Source organism: Capricornis sumatraensis, chromosome 18 (genome assembly GCF_032405125.1).
Source record: "Capricornis sumatraensis isolate serow.1 chromosome 18, serow.2, whole genome shotgun sequence".
Lineage (NCBI taxonomy): Eukaryota > Metazoa > Chordata > Mammalia > Artiodactyla > Bovidae > Capricornis > Capricornis sumatraensis.
In genome coordinates this window covers 47,932,424-47,956,663 of record NC_091086.1, presented here as the reverse complement: position 1 = coordinate 47,956,663, position 24,240 = coordinate 47,932,424, and the positions used below count along the sequence as shown (strand labels likewise).

Here is a 24,240-nt window from a genome sequence, read left to right as displayed (position 1 = left end):
TATGTGAGGCAAAATCAGGTTGAGAACTACAGGTCGAGGCTAAGATATTAACACATCAAACCATTAAAACTTAGAATTATTTGACTTTTTGAGATTTTGAAGTGTTCAGGGTATTTCCTTCAGGTCCGCTGAGTAGGTGGGCTTCTTCAGGTGCTGTTAGTGATGCAAAAACATCTTCACAGATCAACAGCTCTCAAACTCAAGCTACCCATTAAAGTCACATGGGAAGACCAAAAGACTCCTAGTATCCAGGATGCACTCAGAACTACTAAATAGCAGAGACGTAAAAGCTCTCCAGGTGTGCACAGAGGATGAAAGCTGTTGCTCTAGAAGCTTCTGCACAGCAGGGGTGCACAGGGGAAGAGAGCTGTTGTTCTAGAAGCTCCTGCACAGCAGGTGTGCCCACAGGATGAAAGCTGCTGTTCTAGAAGGTTCTGCACAGCAGGGGTGCCCACAGGATGAAAGCTGCTGTTCTAGAAGCTCCTGCACAGCAGGGGTGCACAGGGGATGAGGGTGCTTAGAAGGAAGCAGATTCTTCAGCCCTACCTGGACCTCTAGAATCAGAAGCTGTGCTTTCACCAGCTCCCAGGTGACGGGGCCGCACAGTCAACCATGAGAAGCATGGCCCTAGATGGCAACTTACAAACAGACCGCTGTTCCCCAACCCTTTCAGGAGAGTCACCCGTGGCCTTCATTTATGAGCAGGTTCTCAGCTCCTTCCCCAGGGGCCCATGAGGTGGGGCCACACTGCTTTAAAAATCTACATGCCCTCCTCTACTATGGTGAGGGTGAATATTTTATGATGCTGGTGAACCAGTTAATTTTTTCTTATAAAGTCTTTCACGTGGGGGAAAACGTCAGAACCCAGTGTATTAGCATGTTTACATGCAGTCACTGGGGATTCCCATGTGGCACTAGTGGTAAAGAACCTGCCTGCCAACACAGGACACATAAGAGGTGTGGGTTTGATCCCTGGGTCAGGAAGATTCCCTAGAGGAGGAAATGGCAACCCACTTGTTTTCTTGCCTGGAGAACCTCCATGGACAAAGAAGCCTGGTGGGCTACAGTCCATGGGGTATTAAGGAGTCGGACATGACTGAAGCGACTTAGCATGCAGTCACTGAGAAAAGAGGCTGCACAAATGGGCAGCTCTGCACCACTGGGGGGTCTGTGACATCCCCTCCTGTCCCAGTGAACTCGAGGTGGCTCTACGGAGGCTCTGCCGTGAGACTGCCAGCGTTTACAGGCAACTCACCCCCCTCCTTGGAGAGTGCTCATTTTGTCATTAGGATGAGTTCTGAAAACAAAGTAATCAGCCTCTCCAAACACAAGCTGACTTTCTCAAGGAAAGTTGTGCGATCCTCTCAGACACCACCTCCACCAGGGTAAGGGAACCCCCAGAGCAACACCCCCAGGCCAGCAGTGTCTTCCTTGGCCGAGTCAACTTCTTGGCTCCTCTGTGTCACACACTCCCTACAGGGCTGGGGACCTTCTTCTGCCTTCTCAGGGAGGTGGGAGGAAGAAGGCTTTTCAGGAGACGGCGAAGTAGACCCTCAGTTCCTGATTCTTATCCAAGCTGATGAGGGTTCCTCCTCTAACCACTGGCCTTTTGTTAATTTATTCATTCTGGCCCCTAAGTGGGTCTTATGAGTCAGGCACTACATGTGGTACTGAGGATAGAAAGATGAATAAAGACAGTGTCCTTGATTCCCCAGAACTGCTGGGCTGCAGAAACAAACATGAACCAAATGGTGATAAGTGCTTCAGTTCACTTCAGTTCAGTCGCTCAGTCGTGTCCGACTCATGTCCAACTCTTTGTGACCGCACAGACTGCAGCCCGCCAGGCTCCTATAGATAAAAACAAACTCCAAACCAGAGGAGCTGCAGGGAGAGAGGCACATGGTGCAAGGAAAGCTCTCCCAAAAGACCTCACCTAGTCCTGGGAAGACTCCCTAAAAGAGATGCCTGAGCAGAGATCTGACTGACGACGTGGAGGTAACTCACTTGTGCAGCCCAGAGTGAAAGGAGCGTCCCAGACAGGAGACCACACGGGCAAGGCCCACAGGAGGGGTCGGGGGGCTGGAGGGGTGGTGCACGGAAAGCTGATAGCTAGGCAGGAATCCAACCACGAAGGGCCTTGGAGGGCCTGTCAGAAGTTTCATCTTCTCTATCATGCACAGTGAGGAGCACTGATGCAGAGGAGAGGACGGTGAGAAGCCTGCTGGATCCACCTGCTCAACGTGCTCCACGGAGCATGGATGCTGGGGCCAGAGTGGCTGGGGGAACCATGCAGGCAGCTACCGTGTGGTCCAGGGGCGAACCAAAGCATAGCTTCTCCTGTATCGTTCCAGTGGGGCAGAAAAGGGGAGTGGTGCTGAGCGTGTGTGCTGGGAAGGGGAACCTGGCTGGGGCAGTGTGGGGGAGTGTGTTTGCACTGAGTGCTCTGAACACCAAACCTTGCTGAGGCTCCATCTTCCCCGATGGCCACTAATTAGAACCCCCTACTCCAACCCCGACACGCTGCTCTGCCCACCTTCTCCACCTGGTGTGTTTCCGCTGTGCTGAGACCTATGCCAACACCAGTGACTCTAATCAGTAGGCGGCAGGATTTTAAAAAACCACCCTGGGAGTGGGGCTGCCTTCTCTCACTGTCAACATCACATTATAAAACATCACCTCCGAGGAGCAGGGGTTTCTGACCTCCTTCTAACCAGCTTTCCCTTTATACGCTTTGTGACTGTAAAGAAAGGAAGAGGGGCAAGAAGGCCTGAGGGGTGTGTGTGATCCCACACTTGTCCCGCAGGTCCCGCCCCACTGCCACCCTGGTGTGTGCCGTAACGAGAGGGCTAACCATACAAATGTCTAAGACTGATCAAAGTCAACACAAAACACCAATACAGTGTATTAATGCACATATATGGAATTTAGAAAGATGGTAATGATGACCCTATATGCGAGAAAGCAAAAGAGACACAGATGTGAAGAACAGACTTTTGGACTCTATGGGAGAAGGCGAGGGTGGGATGATTTGAGAGAAGGGCATTGAAACATGTATATTATCATATAATAGATCGCCAGTCCAGGTTCGATGCATGAGACAGGGTGCTCAGGGCTGGTACACTGGGATGACCCTGAGGGATGGGATGGGGAGGGACATGGGAGGGTGATTCAGGATGGGGAACACATGTACACCCATGGCTAATTCATGTCAATGTATGGCAAAAACCACTACAATATTGTAAAGCAATTAGCCTCCAATTAAAATAAATAATTTAAAAAAAACTGATCTGCTGACGAGGCCCCTCAGAATCACAAACACAAAATGCTCTAGAAAAATATGGATTTTTGCAAAGTGTTAGCAGGGTGTTGAGGAGTGTGTTCCAAAACGATAAGATTCAAGTTTCCAAAAAAAGGGTGACGCAGAGCCATCCTTTAAAAATGTAGGTCAGACCACATCAAGCCTCTCTGCTCAAGCTCCTCCGCTCTGCCCTCTCAACTCTGGAAACTGCTCCAGCCATCAGCACCCAGCTGGCCCTCTCCTCCCTGATCGCACCCTCTACCGCTCCAGCCGCTCAGTCCCCTCCAGCCCCTGGGCCCCTCACTGCTTCTCATGCCACCACACTCAACCCCACCTCAGGCCCTCTGCCCACACTGTCCCTCTGCCTGACCCACCCTCCCACCAACACCTCCAGCGTGCCCCAGCCCCTCGCCTGATCTACTTTCTTCTCCATAGCACTTGAAGTGAAAATGAAAGTATTAGTCACTCAGTTGTGTCTGACCCTGTGACCCCATGGACTGTAGCCCTCTGTCCAGGGGATTTTCCAGGCAAGAATACTGGGGTGGTTTGCCATTCCCTTCTCCGGAAGATCTTCCCCATGCAGGGATCAAACCCAGGTCTCCTAAAATGCAGGCAGATTCTTTACCACCTGAGCCACCAGGAAAGCACTTATTACCTTCTAATACACTGTCATTACTCTTAAGGGTTTCTTAAAAGAGCACAGGATCGATGTGGAGAAAGTGGAACCCTCAATTGCTGTGGACAGGAGTGTAGAGATGGTGCGGGGGCTGTGGAAAATAGTCTGGCAGTTCCTCTTAAGGTTAAACGTGCAGTTACTATATGACTCAGCAATTTCACCCCTAGGAATACACCCAAGAGAACTAAAAATACGTCCATATGAAACCTTATACTCATGTTCACAGCAGCATATTCATAATAGCCAAAAAGTGAAAACAATTCCATGTCCCTCAACTAATGAACAGATAAATAAAATACGGCACATCCACACCATGGAATATTATTCAGCAGTAATAAAAGAATGAGATTCTGATATCTGCTATGACATGGATGAGCCGTGATAACATTTGTGTTCAGTGAAAGAAGCCAGGCACGAGGGCCACATTCTGCACAGCTCCATTTACGCGAACTGCTGAGGACAGGCAAACCTACAGAAACAGAAAGTAGATGAGAGGCAGCCTAGGGCTGGGGCGGGTGGGTGGGGATATGGGGGTTTCTGGGGATGATGAAAATGTTCTCAAATCAACCAGGGTGATGGCTGCAGGAGATGTGAGAAACGCAGGTTGGATCCCTGGGTCGGGAAGATCCGCTGGAGGAGGGCATGGCAACCCACTCCAGTGTTCTTGCCTGGAGGATTCCATGGACATAGGGGCCTGGTGGGCTACAGTCCACGGGGTCACATGGAGTCAGACACGACTGACTGAGCAGCTGAGCACACCCGGTTGCACAACCCTGTGAATGTGCTAAAAACCACGATACACATCACGGGGATGAACTGGCAAGGCATGTGAATTAAATCTCAACAAATCTTTTCAAAAAGAAAAGCATGGTGCCGAGAGCTTACCTTTCACAGACTTTATAGCCTTCATTGACACTCACTGCCTTGTACTTCATGTTGCCTTTGGTCCGCTCCAGCTCCCGACACCAGTCCTGAAGTGTGTCAAACATTACGGCGTGCTTCTTGGGGTCCGTTGCTAACAAAACAAGTGGAGAAAGACAGTAAAATTTTGTTGTGAAGCCTGGTGTTTTAACGCTGTGAAAGTGGCTCCTTGGGCCCCAAGTTCCTCCACAAAGCCCATTTTTATCCCTGCAGAATGAACTCACTGCTTCATCCTAACCTTGTTCCTTTCTTTCTGTCATTCATCCAAAATTATAAGCGAGGCTGTCTCTTTGTACAGGGGAAAGGAGCTGTTCTCGTTCCATTCCTTGCAAAAGTAATTTATAGCTCCATTTGCAGTCATCTGACCATGAGATAATTTATATAACATAAAAAAGATCCCGTGAAGCACTAAAAGACTGGCTTGGCACAAATGCTAAAATAATAAAATATTTTTAGCCCTACCCATGTGTGCATAAGATGGCAAACTCATTTGAACAGCATGTCAGATTCCTGAGTCTAAAGCCTCCTTGCCAAGAAGAGGAGTCCTCAGTGTGACACCTGGCTCCTGAAGGCCACAAACGAAGGAGACGGCCACGTCGAGGGTCGGGGCCCATAGGCCAAGGGCCACATCTCGCTGATGCGGACTTCTGCCCCTCACCCTGCCACTCCCTGCAAGGAGCAAGGGCTCAGGAGTGCTGCTCACGCAGCCCAGCAGGTGTGCCCGTGATCCTCCCCAGAGCACCGCCTGATGAGGGTGACGTGCACCAAAACACCCTTGGGTGGTCACACGGATCAGTTTGTTCCAACCTGTGCACATCTTTAAAAAGCAAGCCTTCTGGGGAAAACAAAGTGTTAAATTAAATGCCCACCTGCTCCTTTTAATAAAACCACATCATAGTACAAAGAATGACAATACAAACAATGATTAAAAACAACAACAACAACAGTAGTGAAGCTTATATAGCACTTAGGATGCCAAGCACTATTCTGAGCACCTTTCATGTGCTCAATCCTCACAACCCTACAGGGTAGGCAATATTATTTCCTTCATTCAGGCATGGCACAGAAAGGTCAATTAACTCGTCCAAGGTCACACAGCTAGGCAATGGCAGAACTGGAATTCAAACCTAGGCAGCATAAATTTCCCATAAGGTTAACAGATGCAAATAAACTTCCCCACAGACATAAGTAATACCAATATTCCTATTCAAGCATACTAGGTCATTTTCTTAGCACCACAGATAAGTTCTTTCCTAAAATGCCAGGTCACAAACATTTAGGACCTTTCAGCCAAAGCACATTTGTGAATTATTAAACCTGAGAAAAATGAAAGATGTTCTGATTGCAAAGCACCCATTTCTACAAACCCCTACACAATAAAAAAACTAACTGGTCCACTTGCACCTCTCAGTTATAACCTTTACTTTATCAAAAAAAGAAGGCTGGAAGGAGAAGAGAAGGATGCTGGAATTTGAATAGAACACAAGATGCTACACAGCCTGGACATTCTGGCACAAAAAAAAATCTCCATAAGGTAATGAAACTGCCAGGGTCAGTCAAGGTAAGGGTTTTGGCACACAGATAGACACCTGCTGGGGAGCTGGGATATGTCCTGTGCTGGTCCAGACCAAGAGTCAAGATACAAGGGAGAGGCAGAGCTCCTACAAACTGTATGATTTTCACATGTAGACCCAATAAATGTTTATACAAAGTACAGCAATCAACAAAGAGGTCGTATTTTGTACAGCTCATACTGCAACACGCTGTTGTCAGCCAGTGCCCAGCTAATCAGCACGTACACGTATTGCTACCGTGAAAAGATCGTTCACAGACAGGAACTTACCACATGAAGGCACAAGTTTTAGGCTCAGACTACTAGTAGTACTGAGTACATTTTCATGTCAGTGTAATTCTCTGGGCAGAATCTGCCCTGAATAAGCAGTTACACTCTCAATTAACCCTCACTCAATGACTGTACCCTATGTGCCGTGCATTTAACAATCTACAGTCTTCAAAACATTCATGGGAAGCATTAACACTACTGTTTTTTAAATGAGAAAACAGAGGCCTCAGGAGTTAAGCGCCATCCCCAGGGTCCACGCTACTAGGCAGCTGGACAAAGATTTGAACTCAGAAGGGACAGACCTGGAAATTCACACCTTTTCTTCAAGATCACCACAGTCCCCCAAATGCAGCCTGCTCTCCCAGATAGCTTCATCTCTGCACACGCCAGTCTCACTTCCTCAAACACTCCTGAGTGCCTTTCGGATACAATCTCCACCAGCAGCTCAGGCCCGACCTTTGCCCTCTGACAGCCCTCCCTCCCCAGCGTGGCTGGTCCCTTCCACCAGAGCACACAACACTCTGACTGGTTGCTTATTTCTTCTTCTGGCTGTGCCGTGTGGTGTTCAGGATCCTAGTTCCCCAACCAGGGATTAAACCCAGGCCCCCTGCAGTGGAAGCACAGTGTCCTAACTACTGGACCACTGGGGAATTCCCTGACTCAATGCTCTTAGAGGGCAGAGATTTAGTCCTGTTCATATTTCCAGGGTGCCTGACCCATAGCAAGCATTCGAGAAACATTTACCAAGTGAGCAGTTGGTGACAAAGCAACTGTGCATTCCACAAAGCGTGACATGTGCAGGTAGGACACGTCATGTCCCTGAAGAAAGGCTCATGACACACGGGATTGGTCAACACCAACTTCACATTCAGAGTGACAGGCAGATAGGGATGTAATGTACAACATGACAAATACAATTAACACTGCTGTGCGTTTATGTATGGAAGCTGTTAAAGACAGTAAATCCTAAGGGTTCTGACCACAAGGAAAAAATTTTTCTGTTTCTTTAATATCATGTCGATGTACGATGATGGACGTTCACTAAAATTACTGTGGGCATCATGTCATGACAATGGAAATCAAATCGTTATGCTGTGTACCTTAAACTTCTACATGCTGTGTCAATTATATCTCAGTAAAACTGGAAGGAAAAAAAATTAAAATACTAATTTGGAATTAAAAAAAAAAAAGGAACGGGAAGAGCAAGTGAACAGACGGAGGGGAAAGATCCAGAGAAGGATGAAGACAAACATCTGTGGAATCACTGTACAACACTGGGCATTATTAATAGCTAGTTCAGATGACCACAGTTTCTTACTAAAAAGATTGCTCTCTTTTTCAGGGAACCAAATGGAAAACCTTTGGAATTTCAAGTTTTCGAACCAAACTGGTTTTCGGATGTGCTCTCTTCTGTACAAGTGCTCCCTTCCCCACCCCCAAATATTTGCTATAAAGCATGTTCTGGCTGTTTAAAAACTTTCTAGAATGCAAGACATTTTTGTAGGGTCTTATGAAATGAAATCAAGCCTATGAAAGTGGAAAAAAGAACCCAGGGACAGAAAGGGTGATTTTAAACTTGTCTCAATTTTCTTTCTCTATAGTCTCACATTTCCAATGACAATCTATTGATTTTAATCTTTCATAAGAACCCATCAAATAATCCTTCACAAAAAGCAAACAAACCTAAAAGATAAGTTAAAGCAACAAAGATCACAGGAAAGAAACAGAAACCTTTTTTAAAAAAAGAACTTTGAATCAATCACCCAAGTAAGAGGTGACCCATTGCTAGAAAAGATGGGGAAAAGAACCCACGGATGGGTTTTCTCCCATGAGCTGCAGGTAGGAACTGGAAGGGTCCTGCCTAACTGCAGATGAAAGCTTACCTGGGCTGTTTCGTGCTGCAGTCGCGTAGGAAAACAGAAACAATCGTTTAAGCAGTTTAGGGGCCTGGGTATGATGAATTATGCCACTGACAATCTACAAAGAACCAAGTAATGGATACAGTCATGCTTTTGGCAAGTAAACACTGAGAGACAAGACCCAAGTTGTCTAGGTTTTCAGTAATGCCCATGGGCTCCGCTGAGCAACATGCTAACTCTCATTGAGGTCTGTATCTGTGATATTATCTCTTGGAATAATGCCACACAAACAGAATGCTAACTATTTTGTCAGGTTTTTTAAGAGCTTTGAATTTCTAGGGAAATTTTTAAGGCATAATCTAATTTATCAAAGACAAAGTGCTAAAAAAAACTTAAGTGCCATATTCAGACACTCCAACAATCTGACATGTCAAAAATGTAAAGTAAAAGAAAGTGAAGTCGCTCAGTCATGTCTGACTCTTTACAACACCATGGACTGTAGCTCGCCAGGTTCCTCTGTCCATGGAATTCTCCAAGCAAGAATACTGGAGTGTGTTGCCATTTCCTTCTCCAGGGGATACCATCAACCCAGGGATTGAACCCAGGTCTCCTGCCTTGCAGGCAGACTCCTTACCGTCTGAACCACCAGGGGAGTCTTTCTAAAGATGTAAAGCTGATATCAGATAATAACCAAGACACTGAGCTATTCTGATCTATGTGTTATGGCCTTAAGGATCTTCTTCTAGAAGACAGCCTTCCTGTGGTGGCTGACGGTAAGGAGTCTGTCTGCAATGCAGGAGACCCAGCTTCAATCCCTGGGTCAAGAAGATTCCCCTGGAAAAGGGAACGGCAACCCACTCCAGCGTTCTTGCCTGGAAAATCCCTTGCCTGGACGGAGGAGCCTGGCAGGCTACAGTCTATGCAGTCGCAAAAAGTGGGACACGACTGAGCGACATCACTTTCTTTCTTTCTTTCTTTCTAGAAGATAAGGAACTCAATCTACCATGCTTTTTGTTTGAAGTTCCAAACAAAAAGTATATTTGGACAGATGATGAAAATCATCATTCAAATGGAAGTTTCTTGCTTCTTAGGGAATTTTCCGTATCTATACCACTTTTTTCTGCTCAGAACAAATACTGGGGTCATGTTCATTATTCTAACCAAACTCCCGTGCTACCTGAAAGAAGATTAAGGGGATATCTAAAAAGAATGTCTAATAACTCACTGTAGCCAAAGCCAACAGATAAACTGACCTCTCGCTAAAGGTTTTCCCTGATGCATTTACTGTGACAGTGGCAAGTCTGAGACCTTCAATATCTTAAGAGAAACCTTGTAACTTAAAATAATCACTGTAACCAGTTCACCCGGTTACACACCTCAATTTGCTGCAGCAACCAGATTAAGTAAGTGACCAAAAGCACAGGCTTATTTGGTGACTCATTTTGCCCATGACCATGTACCTCCACCTCCCTCCACATGCAACCACGACCCTCCAGATGTCAACTCCTTCATGTGGGAGTTGGGGGTCGCTGCTGCTGCTCTTGGAAAGGCTGGTGGGGTCGGGGAAGGGGGTTGCTTCTAGCTGCTCCATCCATCTTCCTCTCCCTGACTGCCTTCTGACCCTGGCCTCCCACCTCCCACCCTCTGAAGGCTCTGGGAACAAACATGGTATGAATCGAAGGACTAAACGTACCATGTGCCAGGACAATACAGTCCTGCTCTACCAAGTTATCTCTCAATTCTAATCAAAGTACATGAGGTTATAACCAGTTTCAGCTTTACAGAGTGAAAGGCTCCCCTCAACCTTCGTGCAGTGGAAGCAAGAACTGAGTAAGTGGGGAAAACCTGATGGGAAATAAAACCTAAAAACACATGCGACTAGTTACCCTTTTGACTTCCTCTTCTTTTGTGTACCTCAGACAGAAGTGGAACACCCGGAGGTCTTTACAGTGGATGACGAGCTTCTCAGGGTACTTCTTCAGCTGTCCAAAGAGAGTCTTCTTTTTCTCATCAAACACTACAAAACAATGAAATCAAGAAGGGAAATCATGCTATAAGACAGGTTAATGCTAAAGAAACAAGGTAAACTGCTAACTTCCAAGGAGGCCTCTCAAAAGTGAGCGGAAAGGCGTCATCTTCTCAGTAACCATTAGCACGGCCCCATTCCACCCAGCCGGGGCCTGTCCCACCCAGCAGGACCCCACCCTGTCCCACCCATCAGGAGCTTAGGACTCTGCAACAGCCAGGGCTCCTCACTCCTCCAGAGGAAGTACAAGACCAAAATGGACCTGCCACTGGCAGCAGAATCAACTCCTGCAGAAAACCCCGCTCTGAAAGCTGAGATTATGAAAGATGGGAGATCATTAGGAACCTGACCTGGGACAGCCGACTCCCGGGTTTATGGCTAGGGCCCCTCCTGACCCTGATCCTGAGTTTGGACATCCTGGTGCTGGGAACTCCATAAACAGCTACCGAATAATTGCTCACAAAGCCTTAACTACCAAAATAGAGAAGTGATGCCAAGAGAGGCTTTGTGTAATCAGCAGAATAGACAGCTGGTGTGCTACAACAGACTTTTATAGGTTAGCCTTTAAAGTAAGACCTGCATGGCTAACACTGACATATGACCAACACCTAGCCTGTAATGGCACCGTGGTGTATTAGAAAGAACAGGTTCACGTTCAAGTCCAAGCTTTGCCAGCTAATAAGCTCCTCCTCAAATAAGCCACTTCACATCTCAGTTTTATCATCCATAAAACTGATTAAGATAAATGGGTGAAGAAATTTTAATAAACTATAAAAGGCCAAAAAACAAAACCAACCCATCATTACCAGCTATACATTCAAAGGCCTGGGGAACACAGATACTCACCTCCATAAATCTGATCAACACAGTGGAGGGTAATGTCATTTTCTCCTATGACCTTATTCTTAAACTGCGTTTCCTAAAAAATTCAAAAGGAAACAACTGTGATTCCTTGCTAAGCACTGTTAGACATTTACAGGCACAATGAATTACTATTCCCAACTTGCATACTAAGAAAAATGAGGAGCGGGTGGGGGAAATGGGCAAAGGTGGTCAAAAGGTACAGACTTAGGTTATATTATAAAACAAGTAAGTTCTGGAAATGTAACATACAGCATGGTGACTATGGTTAGTAACACTGCACGGTACATTAGAAAGTTGCTAACAGGCTAGATCTTAAAAGTTCTCACCACAAGAAAAAAGTTGTACAACTACGTGAGGAGACGGATGTTAACTAAACGTATTGTGATGATCATTTCACAATACATACGTATCCCAAATTCATCATGTTGTACATCTGAAACCACTACAATGTTGTATGTCAATTCTATCTCAATAAAACTAAAGAAAAAATAAATGAAAAGGTATACGCCCTAAACAAACAGGGAAATGTCACATCCCGAGGAAAAGGACAATGAAGTAGCAAAGTGTGAGAAATGTTGTGAACACTTGTTTTCAAACCCAGGCAGGACATGTCAGTCCTGGGCTGCTCCCAGGTCAACAGGCCAGGCAGCTGCACACGCGCTCTGAGAGGTGCTGGGAGGTGGCAGGCAAGGTTCGGATTTTTCTACCCAAATGCAGGTGATAGGTGAGTGACAAAGCTATGAGAGGGCAGGAAGAAAACTCCAGGAGATTCGCATTTCTGCAAATGCTCTCTCTGCACAGGACTAGGAACTAGGCTGTTAACACAGTGGCGGCACAGAGGTCCACACTGTGAGGCAGCAAGATGCTGCCATGGCCGGGCTGACTGGCTTCTGGGACCGCACAGTGTGCTCTGAGCGGCACGGACACTCCTTTTCTCTCCTCTGCTCACTCTTCATAAGGGGGACAAGTCTTACACAAGAACACTGCTGCTCGGTGCAGAGCAAACACAAACCCAAACTCAAGTGCTGCATTCAGCACCAGTCTCATAACTGAACTTAGTTGCTAAATCTGGGGAAGAGTTCTGTGCAGAGAAAACAGGGGGAACTAGTGTTTTTGGGGAGCTGTGATTCCCCTGAGTGATATGTACCGCACCGAAATACAGAAGAAAATAAAAAAGTTGATGGTGTCAACCTATGAGGTCCAATGTAGGCCAGCATGACGGGAGGCACTGGTGGAACTGTAGAGTAGTCCTCCCACCAAAGGAGGGAGAGCAGATCACGGTGAGAAAGACTCTGGCCTTTGTGTTACATGCATTAAGGGCAAGTTATTGAGAAGCTGGGGAAAAAGACAGTGGGGTCACAGGGGCAGTGCTACCCCAAACTCAGCCAAGTGCAGCTCACACGCACATCATTATCCAGGGCAGATTCATCGTCGCCCAAGAAAGCAATCTTGAAGTCTGTGCAGACAAGCCTCCCATAGATTCCACGCTGACAGGAATCTTCCTGGACACACTTCAGTACTGTGCTGGCTTCACACAGCAGCTGTTCACCTGATGGAAACCAAAGCAAAGTATCCTGAGAGTCCTCAAGCAACATACAGAAGGCAAGCAGTACAAGCTTCCCTGGCTCTATTCCTGTAAAGACAAACACAGGCCACGACACGGCACAGAGGAGCTACAAAACCCAGGGGGGGACAAAGCAGCGTGGGGCCCACGGAGAAGTGGAATCACAATGACGCAGATACACCTTCACATGGGGCACTTCTGTCTTCTCACTGCGAATAATGGACATGTCCAAAGAGGTAGAAACGACCTAGGCTGTATCAGCAGGCACAGATCTTAGTGCTTCTATTACTTGAACCCGAACAGACGTTCTGTACCCGAGCAGAAGCGGTACCCAAGCAAGCAACGCCAGACGGGCTGGCCCGCAAGCTGTGGAATGTCGTTCTCGCACTCCCCTTCCTGCGAGAGTGGCCATTCCTTACCCCGGAAAGAGGACGGGGTGTGTGCCTGGTCCGGAGCTCTCAGGCAGCTTCCTCAGGCCCAGGGGGTACAGCATGACCGCACTCGGTCTGGCTCCGCAGACAAGGATGGGAGGAAAAGGGAGGTCAGAGGTTTGTGGGAAAGCAAGCCTGTTTCCTCCCTTTCTTCGCTGAGCGTGTTTCCTCTCACTATGTCACCTTTCCTGCTCTCTCTGCAGACACCCAGCAGCACGGGAGCTGTATTTCCTGGTGACAGAGAGAGACAACTTCCGTCTCCAGTCAAAGAGATGAGGGTTTAGGGATAGGCAGGAAGCGGAGAGGCTCATGAGGGCCGGATGGTGAGGACAGAAAAATAAAAGGAGGATACAGGGAAACAAAAAACTGAGTATAAAATTTTTAAAAAAAGCAAAAAACACCTAAGTGTAAATACTTTGGGACAAGAAAAAACGGAATTTTCTCCTCATCTAACAGACAACCATCATCTTAAAATCTCCCTCTGGATTTTCCCTTCAGTGTCTTTAAATTTACCATTTGGCTCAAAATTAATCTATTCTAACTTTCAATATGAAAACAAAGAAGAATTTCAGATACTAAGACTATGAAGGGACACATAAAATGTTTCACCTTGTGTTTTTCTCTCTTCCAAGCTGTTAAATACAATAGAAATACAGGAAGATGGTTCTGTCACCAGCTCAGCCTCTACAGAGAGGTCAGCATCTTCAAACCACCAGGCTTGAAGAAAACAATGAAGTGAGTTTAAAACAGTCTCAGAAAAAGTGCCTTAGCTGAGTTCAAGGTAGAAGGCACGTGAGCAAGGCTTTCTATGCTTTCAACCCCTGGTGTAAAACGGCTTTAAAAATAAATAAATAGAACAGCTTTAACAGTGAACCTGTCCCAAGGCCAGGCAAGCCATACGGGTCCATGCTCAGGCACTCGAGGCCTCGCCACACCTGTCAGCCACTACAGACAGACAGAGTCTCAGGTCACATGAGGCACGAGCTGGGAAAGATCTTAATCTAGTCTAGGAAATCTTGGCTGCACAGCGAGACGAGACGTCAGGAATCCAGGGAATGCGAGAATGTGTGTAACACTAAGCTGAAGACAAAAGTAAGCTTCCAAATCTGTACCCCAAGAAGAGCAAACAGAATATGATATATGGATTGAGGTTTAGGCCATTTTTGTAGGGAAGAGCCTTTGACACTTAAAAACATTTTTTTTTGAAGTTAGAGATTTCTGATGTTTATCAAATAAGGTGGATCAGTCAGAAACTTGTGCATATTCATACTGTCCCAATAAAAGGGAATAAAATTAAAAGAACCAGAATGAGGCCTCAATTGTTTTGGGAAATGTACCCAAAAATACTTATGAAAAAAGCTGGAAAAAAATAAAGCAGGAGAACTGAAAGCACAACTCACAGGATAGCCCCATATATGGAGAGCCTACACCACCAAGTTTGTTTCTGAATTCAGAAATGATTAAAACTCAACTTACGCTATAGACAGTCACTCTCCTCCATCTAAAAAAAAAAATCCAGCCAATCCAGTCTCCTCGGTGATGACAAACAGCAAGCCCTGGCAGCCCAGGGTTGGGGAGTTGGTTAAGCCGGGTGGGATGTAAGGATCTAGAAGGGACCAGAATCTTCCAGATAGGGACCAGAAAAGTTGATGGGGCCAAGTAAGGCAACCTGAAAAAAGACCTCATTTGCTTACAAAGAGGTGAGAATTTCCCGCCTTTATTTTCATTTGCTGTGGGTAGGAGGAAAAAAAAATTCTTTGCAGATGGTGTAATATTCAGTTCCAGGTGTGCAGACACTGAACTAAAGACCTTGATATTCTGGTCCAACTCATTATTGTCACACACTGTGTGGATGAAAACAAATGAGTTCATATATAGCGCTACTAGAAATGACATAATTTACTGCTGGCTTTGAACTGCACATGAGGAGGTGCGACGCTAACATGACTGTTACCTGGCAACAAGTGAAGAGTTACTTCCTTCTCGGTTGCTTCCTTTTCGTTTGTGTGAATTTCCTAAAAGAGAAGAGCAAAGGGTAATATATTTAAGGGCTCAAATGAATAACATAAAGCCATACTTTTGGAATACATGCTAAAACATCACGTTCAGCAGCTTTTTGTTTATTTGACAAGCTAGGTGTTTTTTTTAATTGAAGTATAACTGATTTCTCAAATGGTAAAGACTCCACCTGCAATGCAGGAATCCCGGGTTTGATCCGTGGGTTGGTAAGATCCTCTGGAGGAGGGCATGGCAACCCACTCCACTATTCTTGCCTAGAGAATCACCAAGGACAGAGGAGGCTGGTGGGCTACAGTCCATGGGGTCGCAAAGAGTCAGACACAACTGAGCAACTAACTAACACATAGCTGATCTACAATGTTGTGTTAATAGCTTTTTAAAAGTAATTAAAAAAAAACTTTTAAGAAAATAGATACATTTGGTTTATTCTTTTTGGGGGGCAGCACAGCATGTAAGATCTTAGTTCCCCAACCAGGGACTGAACGCCAGCCACCTGCAGGGAACATAGAGTCTTAAACCACTGAATCACCAGGGAAGTACCTAAAGTATCTTTAACTAAAGAAGCCAGAAAATTTCAGCAGGTCAGTTCAATGGGTTACACTAACAATTCAGAAGTGACAATGCTTAGGAGGAGCAGGGATGGGCACTCCCCACATACAGGAACAGATGTCACTCAGCAAGCAAGCAGAGTCTGAGAGAGAATGGAAGACAGCCCAAGAATGATTCCCTTCTTCCTCCAATGAGAATCAAGGATCAAAACTGAAGTAGACTGCTGTGTTTCTGGGAGAAAATGGACCTGTATAAAGGGCTTGAAGGTAAAAACAGGAAGCCATGGACGTGTCAAGTCAACACTGATCCATCCATCCACTCTGCAGCATGCGCGTGCGTGCTGAGTCGCTACAGGTATATCTGACTCTGTGATTCTATGAACAGCAGCCCACCAGGCTTCTCTGTGCATGGGATTCTCCAGGCAAGAATACTGGAGTGGGCTGCCATGCCCGCCTCCAGGGGGTCTTCCCGACTCAGGGAGCGAACCCATGTCTCTTCCGTCTCCTGCACTGGCAGGTGTGTTCTTTACCACTAGTGCCCCCTGGGAAGCCCTGCAGCACACTAGGGCTCAGAAAAGGTGGCTGCGAACATATCTGCTCCTTCTAAGTTACCTAAAACCACACAACAGTGCCCCAGGATGCAATCATTTCTAGTAAAGAATCAAGGCCAGGTTCTTTTCTTTTTTTAAAATTTACTTATTTTTGGCTACACTGGGTCTTCATTGCTGCACGCAGGCTCTCTAGTTGTAGAGAGCAGGGGCTACTCTTCGCTGTGGGTCACAGGCTTCTCGGTGGGCTAGCTTCTCTTGTCGCAGAGCACGAGCTCTAGGGAGCACGTGTTTATTGCTCTGCAGACTGTGGAATCTTCTTGGCCGACGGACTGAAGCCATGTCCCCTGCACTGGCAGGAAGATGCTTATCTACTGGACCACCAAGGGAAGTCCAAGGCGAGGTTCTGTGCCACTGTTTCTCAATTAACAATGTCTTCAAAGGCTTCTATCCAGGGTTCAGTGTTTACCCAATATTCAAAGATAACTAGCAATCCTTAATGAGTGAATGGACCAAAACAACAATCACAAATGGCTGTTAACTTTAAGACTCAATGGGGGTTACTTCTTTATATAGATTTTCACTACTTTTAAAAACAATTTATCCCCATACTAGAATATTCATGTTAGACATTCTTCTACTGGCATCTATAATTTCATCTTTTAAGTATCCAAGTGCATGCTTATTTTCCTCTCTGTAACAGTATTTTTCCAACTAGGGCTTGTATCTATCAATGGGTTGTAAATCAACTTAGTGGGTCAAAATCAAATTTTTCCACAAAAAGAAAGAATAAAAAATATCATATAGTAAAACACTGGGGAAAAACAAAAAGTGTTGTTGGGCTCCCTCATCAACCTACCACATCACCCATGAAGAATTCTTGCCAAAATATCTCACTCCATCTGCTTGAGCTGCTACCTACCAGTTTATCAGAACACTGGGACAGAGAAACATGTTAAACGACACCGCGGGGATGCAGACAATCAAATCCTGACTGCAGGAAATGCTACAAAACACAACCAGTTCTGTCAACGTATTAACATGAAATATTTTTACTTTGTTTGGGGTGGAAGTTTCTGGGTGGTATGAGTTTCTGGAATCTGTTGATTCAGATTGAAGCCCCCCAGTACTAGAAGAAACCACAGTACAGCTGAGGCTGGGAGAGGCCAGACAGCCCATCTTGAGGCTGCAGAATGAAGTCGTAGTGTCTTCAGAGAACCTGCTTTGTGCCTGGTTGGTTTTGGAGATGACTGATTTCCATCCTGGGAGACGCCAATAAATGAAGTCTCCCTGACGCAGCACCTCTCAAAGCTGTGGAGCATCAGGTCATCTGGGGAGCTTGTTCTTCACCTCCGCAGATGCTCAGGCCCCACCGCAAGCCTGGGGAATCAGAGTGTGGGGGCCGCAGCTGAGTCTCTCGTCTGTAAACACTCCCCAGATGACTCTGACATGCTGCTCCAGGTTACACAAGAGAGACTGTTTTTTGCATATGTAAATGCTAGGAGTGGATTTGGTAATTTAGAAATTCTCATTGAGAGGTTTCATCATCTGTCATTGACAAGAACTAAATTAAAGCACAATTATTTTTGACAGGTTTATCATCTGTGTCTGAGGAAAGCAAAGCTATGCATTAAATTGAATCAGCTGTTAGAAAACTAGCAATCATCTTTAGCGCTTGGAATTCAGTTGAAAAACTGAAGCCAGGACAGAGAAGACAGCCTTACTGTTACGCTGTCCACAGAAGTATCATCTTCCGACTTAAAGATTTTATACTATCCCAAATTACCGGCGTACATCAATTCTTGAAATGGTTAATGAAATCCTTTAGTTTACATCCCATGAACAAGGCAATCAGAGGACATCTCTCAGGATGGTCCCACCCAAAACTCCCTTGTCCTGGACGAGTGTTCCCTGCTTCCCTAACTTCCTTCCTGGAGAGAACCACCTCCTTCCCACCATCTGCATGAGCTAACAGACAAGACATACTTCAAACGGCTAATCATTTTATCTCCCCTATTAATTCGGCTGAAGGGCTAAGAGAAGCTAATCAAGCTGGCTACTTCAACTACAGGCTTTGTAGCATGTGTGCTAAGTCACTTCAGTGGTGCCCGACTCTTGGCGACCCTATGGACAGTAGCCCACCAGGCTTCTCTGTCCATCAGATTCACCAGGTGAGTATAATGGCGTGGACTGTCGTGCCCTCCTCCAGGGGATCTTCCCAACCCAGGGATCGAGCCTGCATCTCTTCTGTCTCCTGCATTGGTAGGCAGGTTCTTTACCACTAGTGCCACCTGGGAAGCCCACAGACTTTGTAGATTTGGCTACAAATACGCGGCAGCAGAGAAAGCTGTTCTGTAAAGAATGACACACGTGAAGAAGATAGGTAGAGACAAAAGACCGTCCCCCAAACAAACAAGCAGTCCTGGCCTGGTCTCCATGGATTTCCAGGCTCTGGTGATGCCCAACCACGCCTCTGGCCCACAGTTCCGAGCATCACATCTGTATCTTTATAACAGACTCCCTTGTGAGCCAAAGCTAGCTACAGCGATTCTGCTGACCGTCACCAACGGTACTGACTTCGGTGAACTGCACCAATAACAGAAACCAGAGATGAAGGAATCACGTCATGCAACATGTTAATGTGCAGTATGTCCAGGGCTCTAGGATTAGGAACCGACATCAGAGACACCGTCTCACACGAGTAAGACTGGCGGGAATCACATGCCAGACCTAGCACCTGCCACTTCCAACTGTGTGGATTTTAGGTGAGGACGTATGAGGCCTCCAGGCTGTAAAGCCTCACAGGGTTTCACCATTATTCAAGCGGAGAGAGCCCCCCCTGAATGGCGTGCCTTGGCGGCTACCCCCACAATCTCTGCATGACTTCTCAGGGTGTAGGGGCGCATATTACTCCCTGCTCTATCCTTTCCCACATACCAGGTAAAGCAGAAACTACCTTAAAAACAAACACCCCATGGACTTCAAGTGGTTAAGACTCCTGCTTCCACTACAGGGGGTGCAGGTTCGGTCCCCAGTCGGGAAATTAAGATCCTGTGTGCTGCATGGCGTGCCAAAACAAATCCCATAATGTTCTTAGCCTTGTCATTTCCAAACTAAGTCCTACAGTGTATGTATTTGTGCACACACACACACAAATATATATGTATATGTATTGTTCAGTCGCTAAGTTGTGTCCAACTCTTTTCGATACCATGGACTATAACCCGCCAGGCTCCTCTGTCCATGGGATTGTCCAGGCTCTTGCTGGACGGAATGCTGGAGTGGGTTGCCATCTCCTTCTCCAGGGGTCTTCCTGATTCAAGGATTGAACCCTCGTCTCCTGCATTGGCAGGGGGGTTCTTTACCACTGAGCCACCTGAAAACCTATATATATGTTCAGAAGTATATAAAAGCAGAGGATGCTAGGCTTCTAAAGATAATTGAGGTTTGTACGTGAAAAAGAAGGAGGAGATTTATAAGAAACAAAGGTAACTGAATGAATCTCTAGCCAGTGCTAGGCAAACAGGAGCTCACAGCCCAGTGGGGAGACGAGACAATACTAACACACTGTACCGCCATATGCGACAGGATGATGCTTTAACGAAGGCTCTGATGGGGGCTCCAGGAACACAGAAGTGGGGACGTGACTCAGTAGAGGGACCAACAGAGGGCGGGGGAAGGGCAGACTGTTCAAGCAGTCTCCCTGGAAGTGGCTCACAAGGAGAGTGCAGGAGTTCAACAGACGGACCAGCAGAGGGAGGAGGAAAGGAAAGAGAAGGTGCAGACACGGCGACAAGGAAGGCCGTTTTAAGGAGTCGGCTTCATCCCGTGGGCTGTGAGGAGCAAGGAGGTTAAGCAGACTGCACTAAATACATGGTGTTTCCTATCTGCAACAAGTGTCTCTCAGGCAACAGCACAGGACTGTCAGAAACCTGGGTGGGTTCTGGCCTCCTCCGGAGCAAGCGGGACCATCTGGGCAAGTGTCTGGCCTCGGGGTGCCCGCTGAAGAGAATGGAATCAGGAGCTCACTGCCTGCCTTATGACCACACCGTGACAGCGCAGTGAGCCTCAGTATTTGTGCTCTCAAAGGAGGCAGGGTCCATGGCGGCTCGCCCTCACTAGAAGGGCAAAGGAAGACCCCTGCAGACCAGCCCTCGACTCTAAAACACAGGCAAGACAGGGCACTCCGATCTCAGAGGGGAGAAGATAAATCTACCAGAAGCATTTCCTCGGAGAAAAAGGGAAAGGACTGGAGGCCTCTTCCCCTCATGGAAAAAGGGAAACTGGAGACTCACCCTTGTTTTTTTCAAATGCCCCAGAAGCTTATTACACATTTTTCACTTTAACAGTAGGGACTCCTTGGTACTTCCCTGGTGATCCAGTGGCTATGACCTAGTGCAGCCAAATAAATAAATAAAAATAAATGTATTTTGTAAAGAGTAGGGATTCCTCCTCTTCTCTGGAATAATGTTAAATACATTCTGATGCTGGCAACAAGTTGCTGACCAAAAACTGATCTGAGAGAAAGGAAAACCCACCGAGCAGCTAGGTCGTGGAGGAGCCAAATATCTCATGAAGTGTGTGGGAAATTTCAGCATGAGAGGCGGCGGCAGAAAAACCACCAAGATTTCTAACAGTGCTTGACTTCCTACTAAAGCTGCCACTATTCATCAGACTTCCTTCAGCTGCAGACAGGGAGAGGAGAGGTCAGAATAATGCAGTAAGATACACACTGCTGCCGACAAGCTAGTGTTCAACACAAAGGAGTCTAACCAACCAATACATGCGAGCCCTTGCCTCGAATGCCACTAAATAACTTTGTGTGAGTGTGCTGTTAGCCATTCCGTTGTATCCAACTCTCTGCGACCCCATGGACTGGGACCCACCAGGCTCCTCTGTCCATGGGATTTTCCAGGCAAGAATACTGGAGTGGACTGTCATTCCGTTCTCCAGGGGATCTTCCCAACCCAGGGATCAAACTTGGGTCTCCTGCATTGCAGGCAGACTCTTTACCATCTGAGCCACTAGGGAAGACTAAACAAGTAAACAGCTTTATTTGTCCAAAACACAGATCATACAGCAACCTCAGCTATTTGAAACACTGCTGAAAATCCCAAAGTGAAAAAAGACTTCTGAGCAGTAAAGACAGGTGTGTTCAAGTCTGTACACAGCAATCAAGGCCCTCCACAAGCTGTCAGTCTCAGCTTCCACTTCAACTGCACACGTTTAACTATAATAATAAGTCACATTTATTAAGTTCTATGATGCGTCAGGTAAGTACTCGTCATAAGTATCTCATTAATCTGCATAACACCAGAATTGGTACTGCTTCCATTTTACAGATGCAGAAACTGAGGCTTAAAGAGGTTCAGGAACTTCCCTTTAATAGGAAAATAAGTCACTAACCAAGGGTTCGGCCCAAGCCCTGACTAACTCCAGAGCCCACATTCCTTGCCGCTGTGTTCCAACAAACACAGTCTCTAGTTTCCTACCACAAAACATCCATTGCATGTAACAGAAAACCAGTCTCCTGCTACAAAACTCATTAGAACAAATTAGAAAAATTCCCTTATGAGAACTGTACTCCACTGTACAAGGCTTTGCCTCAAACAGGACAAAAGCACGTGAAAGCAAGTGTCAGCTGCGTGCCTGAGAATCTGCTGAGAGACTGAGGGGCAGCCTGGTTGTTTCACTCCACTGGTTCTCGGAGTTTTCTCTTGTGTCTTACCAAGCTCATATTCAGAATGTGCACATCTCAAAAGTGTGGAGGACCTAGAATCTTGGCAAAGGGGGAAAAGGGACCTTGAAAAGAATGGGGTGGGGGTCTCTACCGTGAAGTTCTCCTAGGCCAGATGCTTGTAAATGTTCATGTCAACCCTTCACTGCTTACAAGGGCTCTGAGTCAAAAACCAAAGTTGTTATTCTCAGTTTAATTTCATCCAGGCAGAAGGGCAAATTCCAAGAGGCAACATAACATCCCTAAAGGTTCCAAAACACAGTTTCTTTCGATCACATCTGGCACCAAGTGCTAAAAAGACACGATACAAACATTTTTATTTCCTCCAAGTCGCTCCACTGCTCTAAAATGGACACTTAATACTCTGCTTTTTCCGCTAGAATAGAAAATCAGAGGGGGAAGATACATTTGTGGCTACATATTAAGTGGCAATCCACGTGTATCTCAGAACAAAATTTACCTTTTTTTAAAGTAGAGTTGTAGTTTTAAAACAGCATAGTACTAAGAATTTAAGTTTTGTCTTTCCCCTGGTTTCTCCAAACTTCTCTCTGTGCATGTATTGAAAACAAGTAATACAGACTTGAGGCAACAGTCCAAACCCAGCTCTGGTACCTACAGACATGCATTTGGGCTTGCCATTTAACCTGACTGAGCTTGGTTTCCTCCTGTGTGAATGGAAACAATACTACCTAGTATGAGGTTATCAATAGAAATGGGTATAAACATCTGGCATACATATTCAGTAAATGAGATCTGTTACAACTATTGGACTGAGCAGAATCTGTCCTTCTTGATTCCTTTCTTTTTCTCTTCCTTTCCTCTGATGATTAAATAAAGATTTCAACATACTACTTAAGAGCTACAGTTATTTAAGATTCTGTATGAGCAGAATAATTTCTGCTTCTCTTGTCAATCCTATTTCCCACATTAAACGAAACTGACTCCACTCAGGAGACTTCTCAATTCTTTTTTCTGTGGATCAGAAAACTGCCATTAGCAACACCCAGACTGGTCCTAATTCCATTAGATTTTGACTACACAGGACTATCTGAAGTCATGGAAAAAGAAACGGCCTTTTTCTATTAATAGGACTTGTTTTCTACAATGAGTTAGGTCTGGTCATTTGGTGTCTTTTTCTTCTGCAATAGAAAGTACTCTGAACCCACTTACAAGACCAAAAGAATAAACTAACAGCTTCCTTAAGAGAACACCACATCTGAGGAAGAGACTGCTCAGGCACAGAGACAAAAGGAGAGTTTTCTCAACTACTGAGTTTATTCAAAGTAGGTTAAACTGAGAATTCCCTGGTGGTCCAGTGGTTTAGACTTGATACTTTCACTGTCGTGGGCCTGGGTTTGATCTCTGATAAGGGAACTAAGATCACGCACACACACACAAAGTAGATTAAGCTACTGAAAGTTGGCGACAAGCTGAGAATAAAAACTTAAATTAAGTACTTCTGCACTGGAATTTAAAGAGACATACTGCAGGCTAATATCAATAATATCTAATATCTACATCACTAATATCTTACCTGTTTATCACTTCAAAAATGGTACCATCACCATCAACCACCCCTTCACCCCTGAAATCAAAATATACACCAGTCCTGAGAAGAGAAATTATCTAGGGGACTCCAATAAATCAGGGTGTGCAAACAAGAATGAAAAGGAAACCCTCCCCTTAGAGAAAAAGTAGAATTCTCCCTTTCCTCTGGGAAGCCACCTGTACAGGTCGGGGAGCAGGCGGGGACACAGAATGGAGAGTTCTTGCGTCTTACATCTCTTTCCCTTACATGTTTTTACAGTATTTTTTTTTTTTTTGGACACCATAAGAAAAACACAGAAAGAACTAACAAATGTGGAGATAATATTTTAATATTTCAAAGTGTTTTCTCTCTTTTTGA

General features: G+C 45.8%; 1 protein-coding gene across 2 annotated transcripts in view; it reads right to left on the bottom strand.

Moving 5' to 3' along the window:
* Positions 1-24,240, bottom strand: part of MTMR12 (myotubularin related protein 12) — a 66,167-nt gene that overhangs the window by 23,380 nt on the left and 18,547 nt on the right. For both annotated transcript variants that reach the window (XM_068990475.1, XM_068990476.1), the window contains exons 2-7: positions 15,437-15,497; positions 12,894-13,036; positions 11,470-11,542; positions 10,484-10,614; positions 8,622-8,715; positions 4,860-4,989 (exon numbers count right to left, since the gene is read on the bottom strand). In XM_068990475.1, coding sequence (XP_068846576.1) covers positions 4,860-4,989; positions 8,622-8,715; positions 10,484-10,614; positions 11,470-11,542; positions 12,894-13,036; positions 15,437-15,497 — 632 coding nt within the window. The remainder of the gene's footprint in view (positions 1-4,859; positions 4,990-8,621; positions 8,716-10,483; positions 10,615-11,469; positions 11,543-12,893; positions 13,037-15,436; positions 15,498-24,240) is intronic.